The sequence below is a fragment of the Sinocyclocheilus rhinocerous genome, unplaced genomic scaffold (assembly GCF_001515625.1).
Source record: "Sinocyclocheilus rhinocerous isolate Xijiao unplaced genomic scaffold, SAMN03320098_v1.1 scaffold835, whole genome shotgun sequence".
Classification (NCBI taxonomy): Eukaryota; Metazoa; Chordata; class Actinopteri; order Cypriniformes; family Cyprinidae; genus Sinocyclocheilus; species Sinocyclocheilus rhinocerous.
The window spans coordinates 1,074,170-1,095,226 of NW_015647431.1; the positions used below are offsets into that span (position 1 = coordinate 1,074,170).

The window sequence follows — 21,057 nt, forward strand, 5'->3', positions numbered from 1 at the left end:
CAGCAGGTGCTCAGAGAACTCATGAAACATTGAGAAGGATCACAGGTGTCCAGTTTCTGTTTTTACTGAGATTCAATGCACTTCATATTTTCATAAGAGACTCTTATTTCCAAACAGTTCAAATCACTCTTTTACTTCAGTTAGTTTGCGTATTTAGCTCGAATACTGATCTGTTTCTGTAATCTGTTTTTTCTTAGTCATAAAGTGCAGGCCACTGGTGTGACGTCTCAGAGTCTGACCTGCAGGTGACGATGAGGAATTTGAGGAGCAGGAGCGCCAGCGTCTGCTGCTCGGGCTCCAGTCCCTCAGATGCTTTCTGCACACACTGCAGCAGCTGCAGACGCAACACCTGCAGGATGTTATCAGGTAACAGCGTCATGACGGGCGGCGTCTCCTCCAACCTGCAGAACAAATGCAAAACAGTTAGAAATGAGAAATATTGTTATTTGGTTCACAAGCTTGCGATTCAATGAACAAACTTGCGATTCCATTCACAATTCACAAACTTGTGATTCGATTCACAAACTTGCATTTTGATTTACAAACTTGCGATTCAATGAACAAACTTGCAATTCCATTCACAATTCACAAACTTGCGATTCAATGAACAAACTTGCAATTCCATTCACAATTCACAAACTTGCGATTCAATGAACAAACTTGCAATTCCATTCACAATTCACAAACTTGCGATTCAATGAACAAACTTGCAATTCCATTCACAATTCACAAACTTGCGATTCAATGAACAAACTTGCAATTCCATTCACAATTCACAAACTTGCGATTCAATGAACAAACTTGCAATTCCATTCACAATTCACAAACTTGCGATTCAATGAACAAACTTGCAATTCCATTCACAATTCGCAAACTTGCAATTCCATTAACGATTCACAGTTTGCGATTCGATTCAATTCTGATCTCAACTGGATTTTAAACTGATTTTATAGTCAATCACTTGGTATATTACTATAACATTAAAGGTTAAAATTAACAACTGCTTTGTATACAAAAGTTTCAATTGGATTTAAGGCAGGCACATTATAATAACAACTTTTTAAAGATATAATTACATTTCTACTGGTTTGTTTTTTCAAATATAAACATTTAACTGGTGACTGTTATAAAAACATGTTTTCATGTTATTGTTTTCATGACTGATTTGTTCAAAGATACATGAAATATGGAAGAACAGGTTAAGAAAAAATTATGAATATGTAATATATTACATATATTTAGCAAAATGCTGCTTTTCTAGCTCAGTTTAGTTCATGCACTAACTGAAAACAGCATAGACTAATAGATTGATTCTTGGAATTTAAGAATCAATTTTAGTTCATCAAAATGAGAATCAATTAAACAGCCCTTTTTCAACACAGTTCTATTATAAATGCAAAACCATTATAAAATGGTTCATATATATTGATTATGATACTTATATGGAGCTTTTGTGATGCTTGAATCCCCTGGGAACTAATTGCATTGAAAATGAAGACCAACATATGGGGTTTGAAGGCATAATTGATGACAGAACTGTCATTTTTGGGTGACTTAGTCCTTAACAGCACCTCAGGGATTTGTAATTCTGCAGTCGTGACTGTGAAGGCAAATAATGCACTAGAAGAGTGTGTTTTTCCAGCACCAGAAAGAGTTAAAGAACTGTACAGTAATGAAGCAGATCTGTGTGAGAACAAACAGCCCTTTTTCAACACAGTTCTATTATAAATGCAAAACCATTATAAAATGGTTCATATATATTGATTATGATACTTATATGGAGCTTTTGTGATGATTGAATTCCCTGGGAACTAATTGCATTGAAAATGAAGACCACCATATGGGGTTTGAAGGCATAATTGATGACAGAACTGTCATTTTTGGGTGACTTAGTCCTTAACAGCACCTCAGGGATTTGTAATTCTGCAGTCGTGACTGTGAAGGCAAATAATGCACTAGAAGAGTGTGTTTTTCCAGCACCAGAAAGAGTTAAAGAACTGTACAGTAATGAAGCAGATCTGTGTGAGAACAGCACAGCTGTGAAGGAGAGAGATGAATAAACCCATTACAATCCCATCTCTCTTTCTGTCTGTCGGTTCCTGGGTCTCCTCTCGCTCCGCATTACATAATGTCATCTGACAGTCTAAGCACTGCATGATCACATGACCACATCTGGGAGAGCTAGAGTGATTTTCTCATGCCACACACTCTGCACTACCGCCACATAAATCCTTCAACACTCTCCCTCTTTCTGTCCTTCAGCCTCTGTCACTCTCTTATTTACCACTTTTATGTGACCATGATGGCAGGGAGTCCGTTAAATACGGCTCATTATCCACAGACATGCATGTACACAAACAGACACATAACCATATCAATCATGTGATGCGTCTCTAATATTAAACCATTAAATTTAGCTTTAATAAGTTTAACTGAGGTTAGCAGTTAAAAAGGAGTACTTCCTGTCTAGTCTCAGCCTCATATTAAACACCAACAAACTACTCAAAGACAGTCTTAACTAGGGTTATTGACATTAATTAAAACTAAAACCATAATGTATAAGTAACATTTTTAAGGCAACATTTCACATTTTCCTTTTAGTTTAAGTACTAAAATAACTACAAAACAAAAAATAACAAAACTAAATAATAATAATAATAATAATAAATTAACTAATAATAAAAAAACACAATACAATTACTAAAACTAACTAAAATTAAAGTAAAAACTAAAATTAAAACAAAAATCTAATTTAAAATATTAACAAACACTATAATAGTATGTCAAAAAAAAGCTAAACAATTTAATAATGGACTTCACACAAGATAACATTAACTTGGTCAGATCTGGCAAAAAACACAAAGCTCCAATCTGACTGGCCTCTTTTATACAAATAACTCCCCTTTAAGGCAAGTCACTTTAGTCTGTGGCCATATTCATAATGCCCTGTTTGTCTAAATTGCATTTCAATAATATATTTTAAATAAATTTGACAACCACTGTATTACAGATTGTGGTTTTTCGGGTTCAATCACATTTACCTTTCTACAGCAAAACTGCAGGATTGAGACTGCAGATTTCTTTCAAAAGAAATCTGAAATAGAAATTTCCCCACATAGAATTCGCCTCGGATTCAAGTTTGTTGAACTTTGAACAAGCAAATTCGTAGTGTTAACCAATATAAAATTGCTTGGTTTGGAAGTGATCCTGGAGTACTAACAATGAACAGTGGATCTTCTGTAATATTCAGGCTAGTCAGGCTAATTCATTTGTGCATTCTTGAGTACAAGTCGGGACATTTATTTCTAAAGCTGCCATATTGTGTGTTGCGTTGCTTCTACTAAAAAGGTGATTGGCTCCTTTAACTGAAGGCGGGACTACAGCTGCCATATTGAGCATTATGGTTACACCCATTTATATATGTACTACAAAAACAACCTCCATTTCTACACAGAAGTGATTCAGGATGCAAAACTACATATTTTTTTTTTACAACTGACTAGTTGATGGGCTGCCTTAAAGGGATAGTTCACCCAAAAATGAAAATTCTGTCATTAATTACTCACCCTCATGTCGTTCTAAACCCGTAAGACCTTCGTTCATCTTCGGAACACAAATTAAGATATGTTTGATTAATTCTGACAGCTCTCTGACCCTCCCATAGACAGCAATGTAATTACCACGATCAACGTCCAGAAACGTAGCAAGGAGATCGGTAAAATAATCCATGTGACATCAGGGGTTCAACCGTAATATTATGAAGTTACAAGAATACTTTTTGTACGCAATGAAAACGAAAATAACGACTTTAACGACGCAGTGGAGACGAATTGTTGAATAAAGTCGTTATTTTTGTTTTCTTTGCGTACAAAAAGTATTCTCGTAACTTCGTAAAATTATGGTTGAACCCCTGATGTCACATGGATCTTTTTACCGATCTCCTTGCTACGTTTCTGGACCTTGATCGTGGTAATTACATTGTCTATGGGAGGGTCAGAGAGCTCTCAGAATTCATCAAAAATATCTTAATTTGTGTTCCGAAGATGAACACAAGGATTTTTGGGTGAACTAACCCTTTAATAAAGTGGACCAGACTTGATGCTAACAGTCAAAAGTGTGGCTATGCAAGACTTTAGCCCATATTTTAGTCTAGAAAAAGCTGAAAGCTTGTGACAAGGAACTGTGAACTTAAGCTCATTCCTTTACGCAATTATTCACTTGATAATGGAAGGGTACAGTAAGTGCATCTTCGAGGGATAGATTGATGGATGAACGTATCTGGACTGTTGTAATGTCTACCTGGTTAGCGGTTTCTCAAAATCCACATCCAGACATCTCTCATAAGAGCCGATGAAGATCTCCAACCAGAGTTTCAGGTAGTCCGGGTCCTTCTGCGAGTTTCAGAGAACAAGAAAACAACAGAGAAAAAGGGTTAATCATGGATAGAAGTATTCATGGAGATGCAATCTACTGCTAGGTGTGCCTTTAGAGTTTGCATTTATGCATTTGGCAGACGCTTTTATCAAAAGTGAATAAGATTGCATTCAGGTATACTGTATTATCAGTTCATGCATTCCCTGGGAATCGAAACCATGAGCTTGTCATTGAGCTAGGAATGCTTTTTGTTAGATAGAGTTATCTAAGGTGTGTCCAAATGTTACAGGTTAGCGGATGAATAATATCAGGTGCAACACGAGACACCTGTCGACTAACAAACCGGCCTGACCACATTCCAACAGGAATCGCCAACCTGATACACATTCCAGCATTCCCGAAAGCAGACCAGACGAGCTTGACCTAGAACAACGCTCCTTAGAAATATCCACATACAAACCCTTTCACCCAGATTATCACGTGCAGAATTAAATCTCGATCAATAGCAATCTGATGAGCTGGCAGTGTGAGTTCATGAAGCATTTGTGACGCTGTAACTGACATGGCACGACTCAATGCGGCCGTTTGTGTGGTCAATGTTTAAGCTGTGCTACACTCAGACATCCAGGACAGGAAATCACGCTCAAGAATTCCTCTCGATGAGATCATCAGAACACAGCTATGCACGTCCATGCCACAAAACAACTGACCACTTGTAGATATGGACAACATGACACGAAAAGTCATCTGTTTTGGACTTTTCCAAACACAAAAAACAAGTAGAATGTGTTTATGCATGTGTATGTGTGTGTGTGGAACAGAAAAGCCCCATTCATTTGGGATCCAGCGGCAAGACACATGTCTATTGAGGTCTGGATCTGGCCAAAGGTGGCACACCCTGTTTATTTAGAGCTCACGCCACAGAACGGGCACTGCCTTGCTCTCGATGCCCTTTCCAGCTGGAAGGGTGTGGGGCGAGTCGGTCATATTCACCTACTCATGCATGTCAAGCTCCCAATTAAACGATTAAGTGGTTCTTCTTCTAAAACTGGTAAACATTAACTTTCAGTAGCCTTATATATTGCACACCCTGGGGGAAACGATTTTGTTGTAACCTGCACACCTTAATGTTACTTGAGTTACTTGATTTGTTTGTTCATGTAAAATTGGCGTGGCTTTTGTGTAGATTAATAAATTTAACTTCAGTTGCTGTGGATCAAGGCATCTGATAAATTAGTACTTCATACTAACAGTATCTGAGGGTTTATTTCAGAAATGGTTATGCATAGACACAGAAAACCGGCAGAGATTGGCTAATGCGAAGCATCACTAATGTCTGGCGTATGACCCTTTTGCGTTTACTACATTTCAGTGAATCAGGAGGTGCTGGCTGCTGTGAGTGAGTGGAGGCGGGGCTAATTTGCATATTCATAGATCAGCGTATAGTAAATGAGGCAAGGGTGTTGAGTTACAAGCTATTTTAAGGCATGAGAAAATTATTTTCACAAGAAAAAACATTTAAATATGTCATTTTGATTATCAAAGATAAGTTTTAAGGGATACAATATTTGACTACGGGGGACTTTAATAGAGTCCTAAAACTCAGAAACGAGTCAGCATTTTTAAACTTCTGGTTCCATTGTCTCAAAATAAATGTTTTTAGTTAGTTTTTTTGGAATGGGTTTTTAGATAACTGCCTGAAATATGGTCTGTGGTTAAAACAAGCTCAAAATAATGTTTTATTCTATTACAAAATACATCATTAATACTCCATTCATGTTTTTTTAAGCTGTTTGCATCTTGAAAAAGACGATTGCTAACAAATGGCTAAATGGGACTCCAGGGACATTAAACGGCAATCACACTAAACGGGTAAACTCATTTACTCACTAGTTAAAAATAAGAGGAAATATTCTTTTAAATCCTATCTGATTTAATGTCACTCCAACAGACGGTCTCTGTGTTTATTCTCTCTTGTCCAATATCTTAGTCGTGCGTTTCAATAGTCAAATAATCCTTCACAACAGGAACTCGAGTTCCTGTGAGGATCGGATAGGGACTGTTACCATGGTGAGGAAAGCGGGTATTTGTGAGGGAGACGGGACGGCACAGGCCTGCACAGCACTCTCCAGTCGCTCGCTCTCTCTCACTTTAACACATTTTCATCTATCTCACCCCACTATCTCAGTTTTCTCACTTCTCTCACACGTTTAATTTTGCATCCCGCTGTGCTTATCTCCTCTCGCTCTCTCTTGCCGTGTGTGTCGAAGTCCTGCAGTGCCTTCTGAACACCAGACGAGATGGCAAAGGAGAAAGGACAACAAGGCAATAGAAAGCAGCCAAGCTGATTTATGGAGCTCACTAATGTCACTCCACAGATGTGCAGGCGGTTTCGATTCATTAACATCTGTTTTATGAGCAACCGCACAGGTGTGCAGAAGATGTTAGGACAACAACTGGGAAATCTGTCCCGGGCCCTGTGACGAAGGGGTCCAGAAAGTCCAAAATTGTAACTATATAAAACTAAGCTTCATTAAAGCCCCTAAGAATCATAGCTGTTACCAGAGAAATTAATATTTGGGTAATGCATTAACAAATTTCTGATATATCTGCACGCCTGCCATTTTGACACTGAAGACTGGAGTAATGACGCTGAAAATTCAGCTTTACATCACAGTAATAAATTACATTTGACAAAATATTACAACAGAAAACAGTTCTTTTAAATTGTAATAATATTTCAGTTTTTACTTTACTGTGCAGTCTATCATTATCTCAGAGGGCGTGTGTGTTTGTGTGCGTGCTTGTGTGTGTGTTTATGGGACCACGACTGTAACCAGGAAACACAAAGCGCAGCTTCTAATAGACTGCTTGAGTAAACAGACCTCGTGAAAGGAAAGCACTTTCATTTATGAATGCTTTATTAAATCCAGCCGGTTTTTCCTTCAATCATTTTCAACTCAGTTTCATTCCTTCATCTGCCATTTCGACATTTGTCCATCTGGCATTCAGAAAGACTGCAAAGATGTAACACTTGGTAGGTGTTTCCATCTCAAAAACACATGAAACCGCCAACACAGTATGACTGCTAAATGCAGTAAGTCTTTGACAGTTGGACAGAAAGAGTACTTGTTAATAGTATGCCAAGTCAAATATTATTATAACTATTGTTCATACTAAGTATTCTTCAAGTATTAATCAACCTAACTACCTCTTAACTTCTAGCATTGCTGCCATTTTGGTTCTTCTTACACTATTTTCACTGTTGAAAAATCCGGGGTCAGTAGGATTTACATTTCATTTTTTAGGAAATTACAACTTTTATTCATCAATGATGCATTAAACTGATCAAAAGTGACAGTAAAGACATGTATAATGTTACAAATTATTTCTATTTCAAATAAATGAGTTCTTTTGAACGTTCCGTTCATCAAATAATACATTTATAAGCAGCACAACTTTATTCAACATTGATAATACTGAAAATGTTTCTCGATCATAACCTTTTTCAGATTAAACAATTAATATATTAAACAGTTGTTTTAAATTGTAATAATATTTCACAAGATTACTCTTTTTACTGTATTTTTGGTCAAATATGGACCTGATATACAAGAAAGTATACATTAAATTGGAGCTTTCTTCAAATGTAGAGTTCGAAGAAGATGAGAACGGCTTTTACTATAGTCAAAAACGTAATTAAACTAATTCTATCATGAATCCACATAGCAACCCCCCAGCAACCACAACTACCTGTACAGCCAAACAATTTTCCACTTACATTTTCAAAGAATTTAGATGAACTATATTAAAATAGTGCTGCCATTCATGGCATGTTAGATGACAGAACGTCCCAGTAAATTAATTTCCATCAGAATGCATGAGTTTTATATTTTGTGACCTTGAGATACAATATATGCCTAAATAGGTTATTCCTCATCTGATGGAATCAAATGGCATATGTTATTACTGAATGGACAAAACATATTTCAGATGATGCTGAGCAGGAAACTGAAGTGTACAGAGGTCAAAGGTTTGCTGTGGCAACTTACAGGTGGTTAAACAAGAAAACATCACTCAGAATCACATATGAGCTCTCAGTACAAAGCTAGAAGGTTCCCAGAACTACATCTTTCCAGTATTTGTTTGTTTTTAGCAGGTTGTGCTCCAAATCATTTTGTCCCAGAAAACACAAAAACACATGTCCCAGAATTCACAGCAAAATAACCATTGTAATGCCTGCTAACGTGCATAAATGTAAATCTGACAGACATAAAGGTTATCATTAGGCTACATTAGCGTGCTGAAGAGGAAATGTCACCTCACGCTGCGCTCTGAAGATCACAGGATGGTTAATGTATGAGAGCAGAAACCATAAACAAAAGCAAAGGTCATTCTTGCAGCAAACAAAACCACACTGGACTTGCGACTATCAGATCATGACGGAAATAATGTCAAGGACGAGCTGGCAGGTTGAACATGGCACTGTGAGAGAATCAAGACTGCACAACGCTTGATTAATAACTGAAGCAAAACTGTATATTCCATTATTTCGTGATGCTCTTTTAGCATTTAAAACCTTATTGATCAAAGCACGTGTTTTATTTTAAGTCTTCGATTCCTTTTAGACCTAAATCTCACATTTACTGCCACAACCCAAAGCTAATGTTCAGATTCGGAAGTCTTATTTTATCTGGCAGGTCATCTGGATCAGATCTGCGTCCCAGTGGACGGCCTCGGCTCTGAGGGGCTCAATCGCTGTATTACGCTAACATAACAGACCCACAAGACACTACTGACACTCAAGTTCTTGAGGAAGCAGAATATTCTCTCTTGTGGAAAATGTGTTATTACATTTGTTCTGGCTTATAATTATTACTGAGAATGATTTGGTGTTAAAGGGGTCATATGATGCTGCTAAAAAGAACATTATTTGGTGTATTTGGTGTAATGAAATGTGTTTATGCGGTTTAAAGTTAAAAAAACACATTATTTTCCACATACTGTACATTATTGTTTCTCCTCTATGCCCCGCCTTCTGAAACGCGTCGATTTTTACAAAGCTCATCGGTCTGAAAAAGCGAGGTGTGCTGTCCTGAACCCGCCAAAAAGCCTCATGATCACAATAGTCTCAACAAGGATCTGAATATACCAGCGTGATGGTAACCTAGCAGTTAAAGATCTGTACTGTACTGAGTTTAAAGGAGTGTGAAGAATGCTATTGTGTTGAACTACTCGCTAAAGATGAATCTGCAGCTAAACAGTGTTAAATAAACCTAGAGGCTAAGGTTTGTGAACAAACTTTGATGTTGGCTTGAGAAAGCCAACATGGGCAGCCCTGAGGCAAAAGAGCCAGATCACATGTGTGTTCGGTGTTCTTGAGCTGGCCTCGCCACAAAAAAAAAGTACAACAGTTATTGTTTTTGTAATATTTTTTATAGACTCTTGCTATGTTGTATTGTAATAAAGAAGCTTATTATGGCAACAAAATTGTCAGTAACACTTTGCAATAAGGTTTCATTAGTTAATGTTAGTTAAACTAACATAAACAATACACAATACACTTATTATAGTATTTATTAATCTTTATTAATGTTAATGTTAGTTAAAGAAAATACAGTTGTTCATTGTTAGTTCATGTTAGTTCACAGTGCATTAACTAATGCTAACAAGCACAACTTTTGATTTTAATAATGCATTAGTAAATGATGAAGTTAACATTAACTAAGATTAATAAATGCTGTAGAAGTATTGTTCATGCTTAGTTCATGTTAACTAAAGTAGTTAACTAATGAACCTTATTGTAAAGTGTTACCAAATTGTCAATACCTACATTTCACAATAAGCAAATTACAAGCAATAGCGCAAAAAAGCAGGTTTATTCAGTCATGAGCAATGAGTGAAAGTAAGAGAAGTGGAGTTCAATGACATGTTGCTAGGGTGTTGCTAAGGTAGTCTGGGTGGTTGCTAGGACGTTGCAAGATGGTTGCTAGAGTGTTCTGGGTGGTTGCTATGGTGTTGCTATGCGGTTGCTAGGGCATCCTGGGTGGTTGCTAAGGCATTACTAAGGTATTCTGGGTGGCTGTTTGATTATTGGAGTATGTTTTACAAGAAAATGCTATATCAGTTTTGCCACTTCAAAATTTCATGTTTATTTGAATGTTACTACTGCCTTTTTTTTTTTTTTTGAAATTTTAGAGTGAAAACTGTTAGAAGCAAATCATACACCAATTTTTTTCCCAGTGTAATTGAAATAAATCTGAAATAAAATCAAATAGATATTAGATGAAACACTAACGAAAATTAGAAATGTTGCCTTTGCAGCTAACTGAAAAAAATAATGATTACATAATTTAATTAAATAGTTAATTAAATAATAAGAGTTGAATTAAATAATAAGAATTCAAATACCAAAATAACTCAAACTAAAAGAGTAGGCTACATTATAACTATATAGAAATATAGTCCAAATCAAAGAGCTTTATCCTGAAGACATGCAAGGCTTTTTAAAGCTAAAGTGTGTAATTTCTGCACCACTAGCAAAAATAATGTTTTCAAACAGATTTCCTGAACACTCCCCCTATCTGCCATTGGTCGGTCAAACAATTAGCTCCGCCCCAAATTCACACCATTGGTTGAGCCAGTGTTGCACAAACAAACAGAGCACTGTTTACACTTTTTTGGGGAAACTGACATCTGAAGGTCTATTTATAGTTGTTCCTACATCATGAACTGGGATAAGAACGTTTTTAACATTAAAAACGACACGCTTCACCTTTAAGACCTTTTTTTTTTCTTTTTTTTTTTGTAAACCAACATGAGATCTTTATGGAAAAACTCTTAAACCCAAACGCATCTGGGGTCAATGGGGAAGAATAACCAAAACACAATCTGTCACTGTGCCCTGAATTATCTCGGGTTGATTATCTTAAGTCCGATTACATGACGTCACAGATGGGGGTCGGCAGTATATACAATCCCTCATCAATGAACACAACTGGACATTCCCAACCACCTGAGCTCAGCGGATCTCCCCAGAGGGCATCTCATGATGTCACAACATGCATTCACATATAGAACACAGTGTACCAGCCCAATGCATGCTGCAAGAAATGAATAAATAAAACCGCACTCCTTCTTACATGCAAGGAGATTATTTGGCCGTGCTTAGTGATGCAATGAGCATCTGCGTGAGAAATTAAATGCATTAACTCTATGAAGGTGCATGTGCTCTGCAAGCTCTTTACCTTATTGCAGTACAGCATCCAAACCTCATACAGTCTCTCGGTCGATGCCATTCTGCACCGCAAGCTGTGAGCATGTAGGCAGAAATCTTCCCGATAATAACCCCGATTATATTATGGTCAATATTCCCGAGCCCTCATGGTGTCAACATCCTGCCAAAAGGAGTTTGCCCAACAAATCCCACCAATGGGTGAATCTGTGTTAATCCAGGGTGACAGATCGTGTCATATCCCCGGTGCACGGTGAAATCACATCCATCATGTGAACGATACAAATCCCAGATGACTTGGACTTGTGCGTTTCCGGCAGTTTTTGTCACCAGCAGCTTTTCGATATTCCAAAAATTCCTCTGTTCTTCCAAGCCCTGTCGACAAACACAGCACACGTTACAAACAGCAATGGATTTAGATTCTGCACGAATGCATTGCAAATTCCAAAAACAAATGTGCATGCCACAGATAACAGTAAATGTGCAATGCATGACTTTGAGAGAAGGAAAAAATAGCCCAAAATAAACAGAGACCCATGACATCATCCCAGGCCAACTCAACATGTTCACAGAGCCAACATTATATCCCAGGCCTTGAAATAGCATGTAAACTATATTTTAACTCAATAACTTTACCATATCGGTTCAGATTATTTTTATGCATTTATTATGTATTTATGCCCAAAGATTTGCACATAGTGCAAAGAGCTGATCTAGAACTCTGGGTGTTACTGTAAGATATAGATCCTAAACAAAAATACAGAATCTAGATTTAGATAGAAACTTACTCCGAGAGGTTGTGAAAACATTCAACCCTTAGATCGTCAGCATTATCTTGCCTAAACTATTTACTTCAGATTTAGATACTTACGAATACCCCCTAAAATCAACACTTGTCATATTATAAAGATCAGATCATAATAACAAGTGGCAGCGGCATATACAATACTAATACGGTTCATGAATAGATGAGCTCACTATCGCTGTGAAACTCACCTGCCTCAACAAAAGCAGCCCGTCGAAACTCCCGAACCACGGCTTGTGTTCTGGTGAAGAATCCAGGAATGTTGCATGAACTGAAAGCGCCACTGACATTTAAAGCATGTCGGTTTCAACCACCCAAACTAGCTTTTGACTCATTTTGTAACTAGATAAGCCTGACAGCCCGGATGCATGAGACGAATATCATCACACTGGACTGCGACTGCTCGTTACAAAGCCACGGCACGGGCTCGGGTGGCTTGAAGGTGTGTGTGTGTGTGTGTGTGTGTGTGTGTGTTTTTCTTCCCTAGATGTTTTACGACAGGCCGCACTCCTTTACGTTGCCTATGTGGAGCTCATGTGCGTCGCAAAGGCGTGGCTGAAAACAAAGATTGAAAATAAAAGCCACATTTGGTAATAATCTATGTATATCAAAATAACAACAACAAAAAAATCTGAAAATAAACTTTCATATCTAAAGATTTATAGAAAAGACGTTCCAAGTTAAATTCATGTTTCATTTGTACACAAACGTTTATCATGCTTGAGTCAGGCCAGGGTGTTCGGTTACGTAATCTAATTAATATTCATAAGCACGCTTCAGCAATTCGCCAAATGACTAGCGTTCACATGCCAACGTATGCCTGTCAGCCAATCAGATAGGCTCACTGTATTCACATGAACTTGCATAATTAATATTGATAAGATGCATTCATCATAGTAAGACTATGCTAAATTCAGTCTCAGCAATTCGGTCGTCGCTATTTTTAAATCTATAATTAATGTACTTTAAGTTACCTTGACATTAAATATACTGGTTTTTGCGAGCATGAGAAGTTAAAAAGTGCAGAATCTATTTGACGATTTTTTTTGCACTATTTTGACAAAATATGACCTCCCTCTGCTGGCCAGAGAACGCAAATACAGAAATACTTGCAGTTCAAATAAAAGTTCATCAGATGCAACACAAACTGCTAGAAATGAAATATTTTTGAAAATATAAATCAGTCAAATTAGATTTGTAAAGTTGCACGGGAAAAGTCATTAACTGAACAAGAACACTTAAAGAAGAAAAATATGGAAAATTATATATGACGTTTTTAATCGGCAGGAACTTAAAAGTTAGAATTTCACTTTTGAATCTACTGCGTTAAGAAATGGTACAAGGCAAAAAACAAAAGACAGGACACCAAAGAGTTATGAAACAGAGTAAGAATATATTTATCATGTCTAAATATCTCATACAGTTAACATGTAAAAAAAAAAATCAGTAAATATATCGGTCACAGTTACAGCTGCTCAGTCCTTCAGTTTCACTTTGATTGGGTTGAGGCAGTGTTGATGGGTGGTTGAACAGCACAGCATTGAAAGTTCGGTTTATTTTTTCACAGGATTAAAACGTGCAGTTTCTTCGTATAGAGCAAGAGGAGGATTTGGATATTTGAACACAGAGATACACACAAACACATGTACTGTACACACACCCGCATGTTCACTGGCATAGGTTGAGTGGGTGATGCACTAATGAACCCCACACACACACACACACACACACACACACACGACATCTGGCTCCTGCATTCATGGCTCAGTTTGATGACCTCACTCGTTGGGAGTTGGATCAAATCCAGTGATTTGCAGTTAGTTCACGATGTGATTGGCTGCTGTGAACACCAAACAGGAAGCTCTGATCACACACTGACATGGTCTATATTCAGAATAGCACACTAACAGTATATACCGTAGTATGCATGGAATACTTGGGTGACCTACTACATTGGCCAAAATGTGCAGCATACATATGAGCACACAGCATGGAATAAGACACAAGTCACAGCTTGTTTCTGTCCTTTTTCTGTCCATGATGAAAGAGAAAATGTTGCATGAAGTGACCAATCATATAGTTTGACGAGTGCAGTTTCTTTACTGTAGTTTACAGAAAGTTGGGTGGGACATATTAAAAAATTGCTTGTTTAAAAATAGCTAATTGTAGGGCTGCACGATTTATGGGACAAACTGTGATTTTTCTGATAAAAATTGTGATTCAAAAACAGGTTTGCTGTGCTTGTTTATAGGGCTGCACAATTTGGCTAGTTTTTATTATATATAAATACGAGTATAACATACATAATATATTATTATTATTATTATTACTATTATTATTATTATTATTATATAAAAATATTAAACAAATAAGTAATATTAGTATTGCAATATTTCACAGTAAAATTAAAATCATCAAGTATTTAATAATAATAATAATAAAATATTAAAAAATAAGAAATATTAGTTTTGTAATATTTTACAGTAAAATTAAAATAGAGTATTTAAGAAAAACTATTATTATTATTATATAGAAATAAAAATATTTAAAAAAGAAATATTAGTATTGTCATTTTTCATTTTACAGTGAAATATAACAATACTAATATTTCTTATTTGAATAATTCTATTTCTCAATAACAACAATAATAATAATAATATATTAAACAAAATAAGAAATATTAGTTTTGTAGTATTTCACTGTAAAATGAAAATAGTTTAAGAAAAACATTATTATTATTATTATTGATTAAAAAAAATTATTCAAATAAGAAATATTAGTATTGTCATATTTCACTGTAAAATTAAAAATGTCAAGTATTTAAGAAAGATATACATTTAATAAATTAAAAAGCAGCCTTTGAGATTTCATAAACACACTGTATCACAAATCAGTTTTATTTGGATTAATCGTGCAGCCCAAGCTAATAGGCTTTTAGTTGAGGTCACAGACATTAACGAGTTTATACTTGCTCTTGTTAATCAGGAAATGTCCAGGCAGATGTTTGATTGGCTAAAAATGTAGACACGCCCATGAGTGCAAGATGATGTCATCAATACTTTGGTCCATATAGAGATGGGATTTAGTGAGATTTCACTGTGGGCGGGGCTACCGTAGCATGATGTGACATAAATACAAACTAAGTGAACGGCAAAACGACCAAATCTAGCTGCTGGTTAGGACAGATTAATATGGAATATATTCATCGAGAAATGGACAAGAAACAGACGAGATGGAGACAGAAACAGACGGCGAGGTTTAGGAGAAATCCCACATGCCGTCCTCGGGCTCAGGGTGGGTGGGTGACGGGGTGTTGCAGGTCTGGGTGGGGGTTTCAGATGGAGTCGTGTCTGGAGGACAGGACACTGGCACGGCTGGATACATCAAACTGAGGAAAGAGTCCCTCGTGTGTTTCTTCACCTGGAAGATCAATACAGATCAATGAATGAATGAATTTAGGCTACACTGTAAGACTGAAGACAGGGTGAATCTGAGTGAAAGCTTGATGAAAGGGTGAATGTACCTGTCTGAAGAAGGGATGGGTGAGGAATAAAACCCTGATGTAACAAATATAAATACCTATTCCAAAATACATTATTTGAGCATATATTGCATGAAGTTTCAATAGACAATTTGATTTTAAAATTTAGTAATTTTTTCTGAATATTATTTCATGTCAGAGGGTTTACTAAAATCTAAAATCCTGATAAACTCTAATCCTAAAAAGCCTCATCTTAAATTAGTACTCATCCAGGTTAGTTTTTTTATTATTACATTTTTTCCCCACGTCCACTTATAATATTAGTAAACTTTCAAAATTGATAATAATAATAATAATAATAAATGCTTTTTGAGCAGCAAATCAGCATATTAGAATGATTTCTGAAGGATCATGTGACACTGAAGACTGGAGTAATGATGCTGAAAATTCAGCTTTGATCACAGAAATAAATTACATTTTAAAATATATTTAAATAAAAAACAGTTATTTTAAATTGTAATAATATTTCACATTACGGTTTTTACTGTATTTAAGATCCATTAAATGCAGCCTTGGTGAGCAGAAGATACTTCTTTTATTAACATTTAAAAAATCTTACCAACTCTAAACTTGTGAACAATTCTTCTAAAAAGCTTCTCCTGCATTTGTTAATTCAGAGCTGGAACGTTTGCTAAGGGTCTCTGTGTGTGTACCTGCGCTCAGGCTGCTGCTGCAGGCACAGTTGGACCAGGCTGTGCAGTGTGGCCGAGTGGTTTTTGGGGGCGGGGCTTTGAGGTCTCTCCGCTGTGGCAGTACGAGTCAGACTTCCGGTCGCAACACTCTCGCCGATCCCCGAATCCACACCGGAGCGGGACACCTTGAGCGCACACATGTCTCCGAGAGGATAAGGAGGGACGTCGAGGAGACAGCAGTGAGAACCCCGCAGCTTCTGAAGCAGCATCTGTAGAAGAAGAAACAGGAAGTGAGTGTTTGGTAGTCATGAGCTGTGTCTCATTTAGAAGGCCTCGCCCTCCGGAGGTCGAATCCTCTGGAGGTCGTATCCTCTGTAGGATGCATATACGAAGTGTCCTCAACCAAGAATTTAATGAGACGGCCTTCGTAGGACAGGCGGAAAAGGAAACGGGAAGTATCACGTTGCTATGCCAACACATTTAGAGCATCGTTGCGCTCTCACACAACTTAAATGAAGAAAAATTATTTCTAAATTTGGAAAGTAATTTGAAAAAAAAAATGCTTTTACTTGTTTTATTTTGTTCAATGTTTGAGGAGCTGCAGCGTACATACAGCAGACATCTGTTAGAGAAAAAAAGTTTATCCGTTTTTACCGAGGTGATTTAAGGTAAGTTGTAAACAGAACACCACATCTGCTCTTGTGTGTACATCTGCCGGCGCCGGCATTTTTCAAATTAACAACGGTTGTTTACAGCGACGCAAAGAATTGTGGGTTATCTGTAGCAGCGAAGGATACACCTCATGTATCCTCCGAATTCCAGTGAAAGAAGGTCGCATTCGAAGGTCGCATTCGGAGTGTCCTACTTGCTTTTCTGAAATGAGACAGCCTCGATGACGTATGCAGCCTTCAAATGCGACCTCCGGAGGGCGCAGCCTTCTAAATGAGACACAGCTATGGTTGCGAGCAGTAGATGGCACATATGAAGAACAGCAGTACCAGAGTGGGCGGCATGTCCTGGAACGGCACTCTGCCACTGACCAGCTCACACGCCACGATTCCCAGACTGTAGATGTCTGATTTCACTCCATAGCCGTGAAGATCCTTCATCACAGAAAGAGAGACACAAAAATCACAAAAATCTCAATGTTTTTAGAACTGATGTTGGTGTTGACATTGACCAGGCCTTATAAATAAGAATGTACAATATATTAGTACTATATCAGTTATCAGCCGATATTAGTGATTTTATTTAAATGTAATCTTATCAATGTTATTTTAGTACAGAGGTACTATTATAGTTTTTATTCATATTTTGAATTAATCTTATTTTATATACATTTTCTGTTTTCATTTTAAGTAAAAGGTTTAGCAATTTTGTTGTGCATTTTTATCATTTTAGTTTTTTATGTCTATATAGGTTTCATTAATTTTTATTTCAGTTTTACTTTCAAAATAATTTAGTATATCAAGTTAAACTAAATATAAATGATAAATGTTGCACTGGCAACTAGCTGAAACAAATTAAGTTGAAGTTCATAAAATAAAATAAAATAAAATAAAATAAAATAAAATTCATTCGGGATGGTAAGAATTGTTAAATTTAATGTTGGCAACTAGCTGAAATAAAGTAAGTTGAAATTTAATGAATGAATGAATAATTTTATGTTTTAAAAGTTTGGGCTGTGTAAGGTTTTTTTTTTTGCATTTACTTGCATTTTTGCATTTATTTTTTACAGTAAAAAACAGTAATATTGTAAATATTTCAAATAACTGTTTTGTATGTAAATATATAATTTAAAATGTAATTTATTGCTGAGATGGCAAAACTGCATTTTCAGCAGCTGTTACTCCAGAAATCTTTTGTAACATTAATATATAAACATTAATAAATGTCTTTACTGTCGGTTTTGATCAATTTAATGTGTCCTTGCTAAATAAATTAATAATTTCTGTAAAAAAAAAAAATTTTAGTTTTTTATGTCTATATAGGTTTCATTAATTTTTATTTCAGTTTTACTTTCAAAATAATTTAGTATATCAAGTTAAACTAAATATAAATGAGAAATGTTGCACTGGCAACTAGCTGAAATAAAATAAGTTGAAGTGAATAAAATAAAATAAAATAAAATAAAATAATTCATTCGGGATGGTAAGAATTGTTAAATTTAATGTTGGCAACTAGCTGAAATAAAGTAAGTTGAAATTTAATGAATGAATGAATAATTTTATGTTTTAAAAGTTTGGGCTGTGTAAGGTTTTTTTTTTTTGCATTTACTTGCATTTTTGCATTTATTTTTTACAGTAAAAAACAGTAATATTGTAAATATTTCAAATAACTGTTTTGTATGTAAATATATAATTTAAAATGTAATTTATTGCTGAGATGGCAAAACTGCATTTTCAGCAGCTGTTACTCCAGAAATCTTTTGTAACATTAATATATAAACATTAATAAATGTCTTTACTGTCGGTTTTGATCAATTTAATGTGTCCTTGCTAAATAAATTAATAATTTCTGTAAAAAAAAAAAATGGTAATGTGCAGATCAGACAGTTTTGGATATTTAATTGTGCATGCTCATTTTTTAGATTACCTGTGCCACAATCTAATTTTTTAAAACACTAAGTTGTCTCGCTGTTTATACATTGTTTAGTGTTATATACTGTCTATAACGCCACTGTTGGGAAGAGCTTTCGTGTCTGGAGTGTGTGTGAACGTCACCTGTCGCAGCAGCTCAGGACTCAGCCAGGGCAGCAGAGACGGGCTGTGCTGAGGCATGTCAAACACAGCTCTCATCCTCTTGCCATCCTTCATCAGACTGTACACGCTCTGAAGCCCCGACAAACACACACGGCCTTCAGCTGACAGCAGCACATGACTCGCCTTCACACCCCTGCAGGACGCACGAGATGAGGAGACCAGATTCATTCAGGTCTCTGTGAAACAGTCATCGTGTGCTCACCTGTGCACGTAACCCATGTGATGCAGGTACTCCAGCGCTCGGAGCACCCCGTACAGCAGGTACGCCATCAGAGACTCGCTCATTCCATCCGGAAAATACGACCTGAGCAGAGAGTCTGCAGAACCTGAATGAGACGCGTGCGGAGAGGGAAATGAAACGAGGGAAGGATGGGAAACGAAAGAGGATATAAATTACAGGCAACTCTTACCGTAGCTCATGAGAGGAGACAGCACCCAGAGCTGACAGCACGAGCTGAACACCAGTCTGGACGTCAGCAGGTTTGGGTGGCCTGAATGAGACGCGTGCGGAGAGGGAAATGAAACAAGGGAAGGATGGGAAACGAAAGAGGATATAAATTACAGGCAACTCTTACCGTAGCTCATGAGAGGAGACAGCACCCAGAGCTGACAGCACGAGCTGAACACCAGTCTGGACGTCAGCAGGTTTGGGTGACGGAACAGTCTGGACAGCAGAACCTCATTCTGCAAAATAATACACATAAACTATAAATACCACAGCATGATGGGCTAGTCTGAATAAGATTTGTGCGTATGTTTCTAAAATTCTGAAAATGTCCTCACAAATAGAGTCAATTCTCTTAAACCAATTGTTTAATCGTCATTACAGGGCCAAATAATGCCTTAAAGCAATAGTTCTCCCAAAAAATTAACAGTCTGTCATGATTTACTCCCTCTCATGTTGTTACAAACCCAAATGCTGTTATATTCGTTTTGAATAATAATGCAAATGTTGATCTGTTTTATAGAATGGCTTCAAAAAAAACTTACAATATAGTACACAAGTCTAATGGGCTACTTTTTTTTGTCATTTTTGAAGGTTTATTCCACACACCAACAGTCACTATGAAAATAGTTCCATGTCAAAGTAAAAATGATCACCAAAACATACTAAAAACTGTACTCATTTTACTATGGGTGCAAATGGGTATTATATGCATATTTTTTATGTATGCAATATGTTTTCATTATTAAAATCTAATTGATTTTCACTACAATGCTCTTGTAAACATAATAATATAAATATTATTATTTTCAAATATATACAGTGGGTACGGACAACAGTGAAAATAGTTCCATGTCAAAGTAAAAATTATCACCAAAACATACTAAAAATTGTACTCATTTTACTATGGGTGCAAATGGGTATTATATGCATATTTATATACATGTCTATTATTATTATTTTTATTTCAGAATAATATATGTATATTAATAATATCAATTATAAATGTATTATTATATACAGTATATAATATATACAATTATATATTTAAATAGTATTTATTATTTTATAACACACACACACACACATATATATATTAAATAAATTACCATTTCACAATTACATAAAAGCCCAATGTATTAAATATGAACAATTACACACAAAAAAGTTATTTATATATTATATTTTGTTTATATTTATTTATATTTTTTAGTTATATTATTTATTTATATTTAATAAATAATAAGTTCTTTATATTTAAGTT

At 36.1% G+C, this 21,057-nt stretch overlaps 2 protein-coding genes across 2 annotated transcripts in view; both read right to left on the reverse strand.

Annotated features, from left to right (window-relative positions):
- Positions 1–12,889, reverse strand: part of LOC107709051 (neurobeachin-like protein 1) — a 62,029-nt gene extending 49,140 nt beyond the window's left edge. Inside the window, 4 exon segments of the mRNA XM_016513443.1 lie at positions 240–401; positions 4,300–4,391; positions 11,622–11,983; positions 12,605–12,889. Of these exon segments, the coding sequence (XP_016368929.1) occupies positions 240–401; positions 4,300–4,391; positions 11,622–11,672 (305 nt within the window). The 5' untranslated portion in view covers positions 11,673–11,983; positions 12,605–12,889.
- A 2,343-nt stretch (positions 12,890–15,232) lies between these two features.
- The window catches only part of LOC107709052 (STE20-related kinase adapter protein beta-like), an 11,512-nt gene continuing 5,687 nt past the window's right edge, over positions 15,233–21,057 (reverse strand). Inside the window, exons 7-13 of the mRNA XM_016513444.1 lie at positions 19,924–20,032; positions 19,551–19,674; positions 19,310–19,481; positions 17,585–17,689; positions 16,608–16,855; positions 15,937–15,970; positions 15,233–15,833 (exon numbers count right to left, since the gene is read on the reverse strand). Of these exons, the coding sequence (XP_016368930.1) occupies positions 15,672–15,833; positions 15,937–15,970; positions 16,608–16,855; positions 17,585–17,689; positions 19,310–19,481; positions 19,551–19,674; positions 19,924–20,032 (954 nt within the window). The 3' untranslated portion in view covers positions 15,233–15,671. The remainder of the gene's footprint in view (positions 15,834–15,936; positions 15,971–16,607; positions 16,856–17,584; positions 17,690–19,309; positions 19,482–19,550; positions 19,675–19,923; positions 20,033–21,057) is intronic.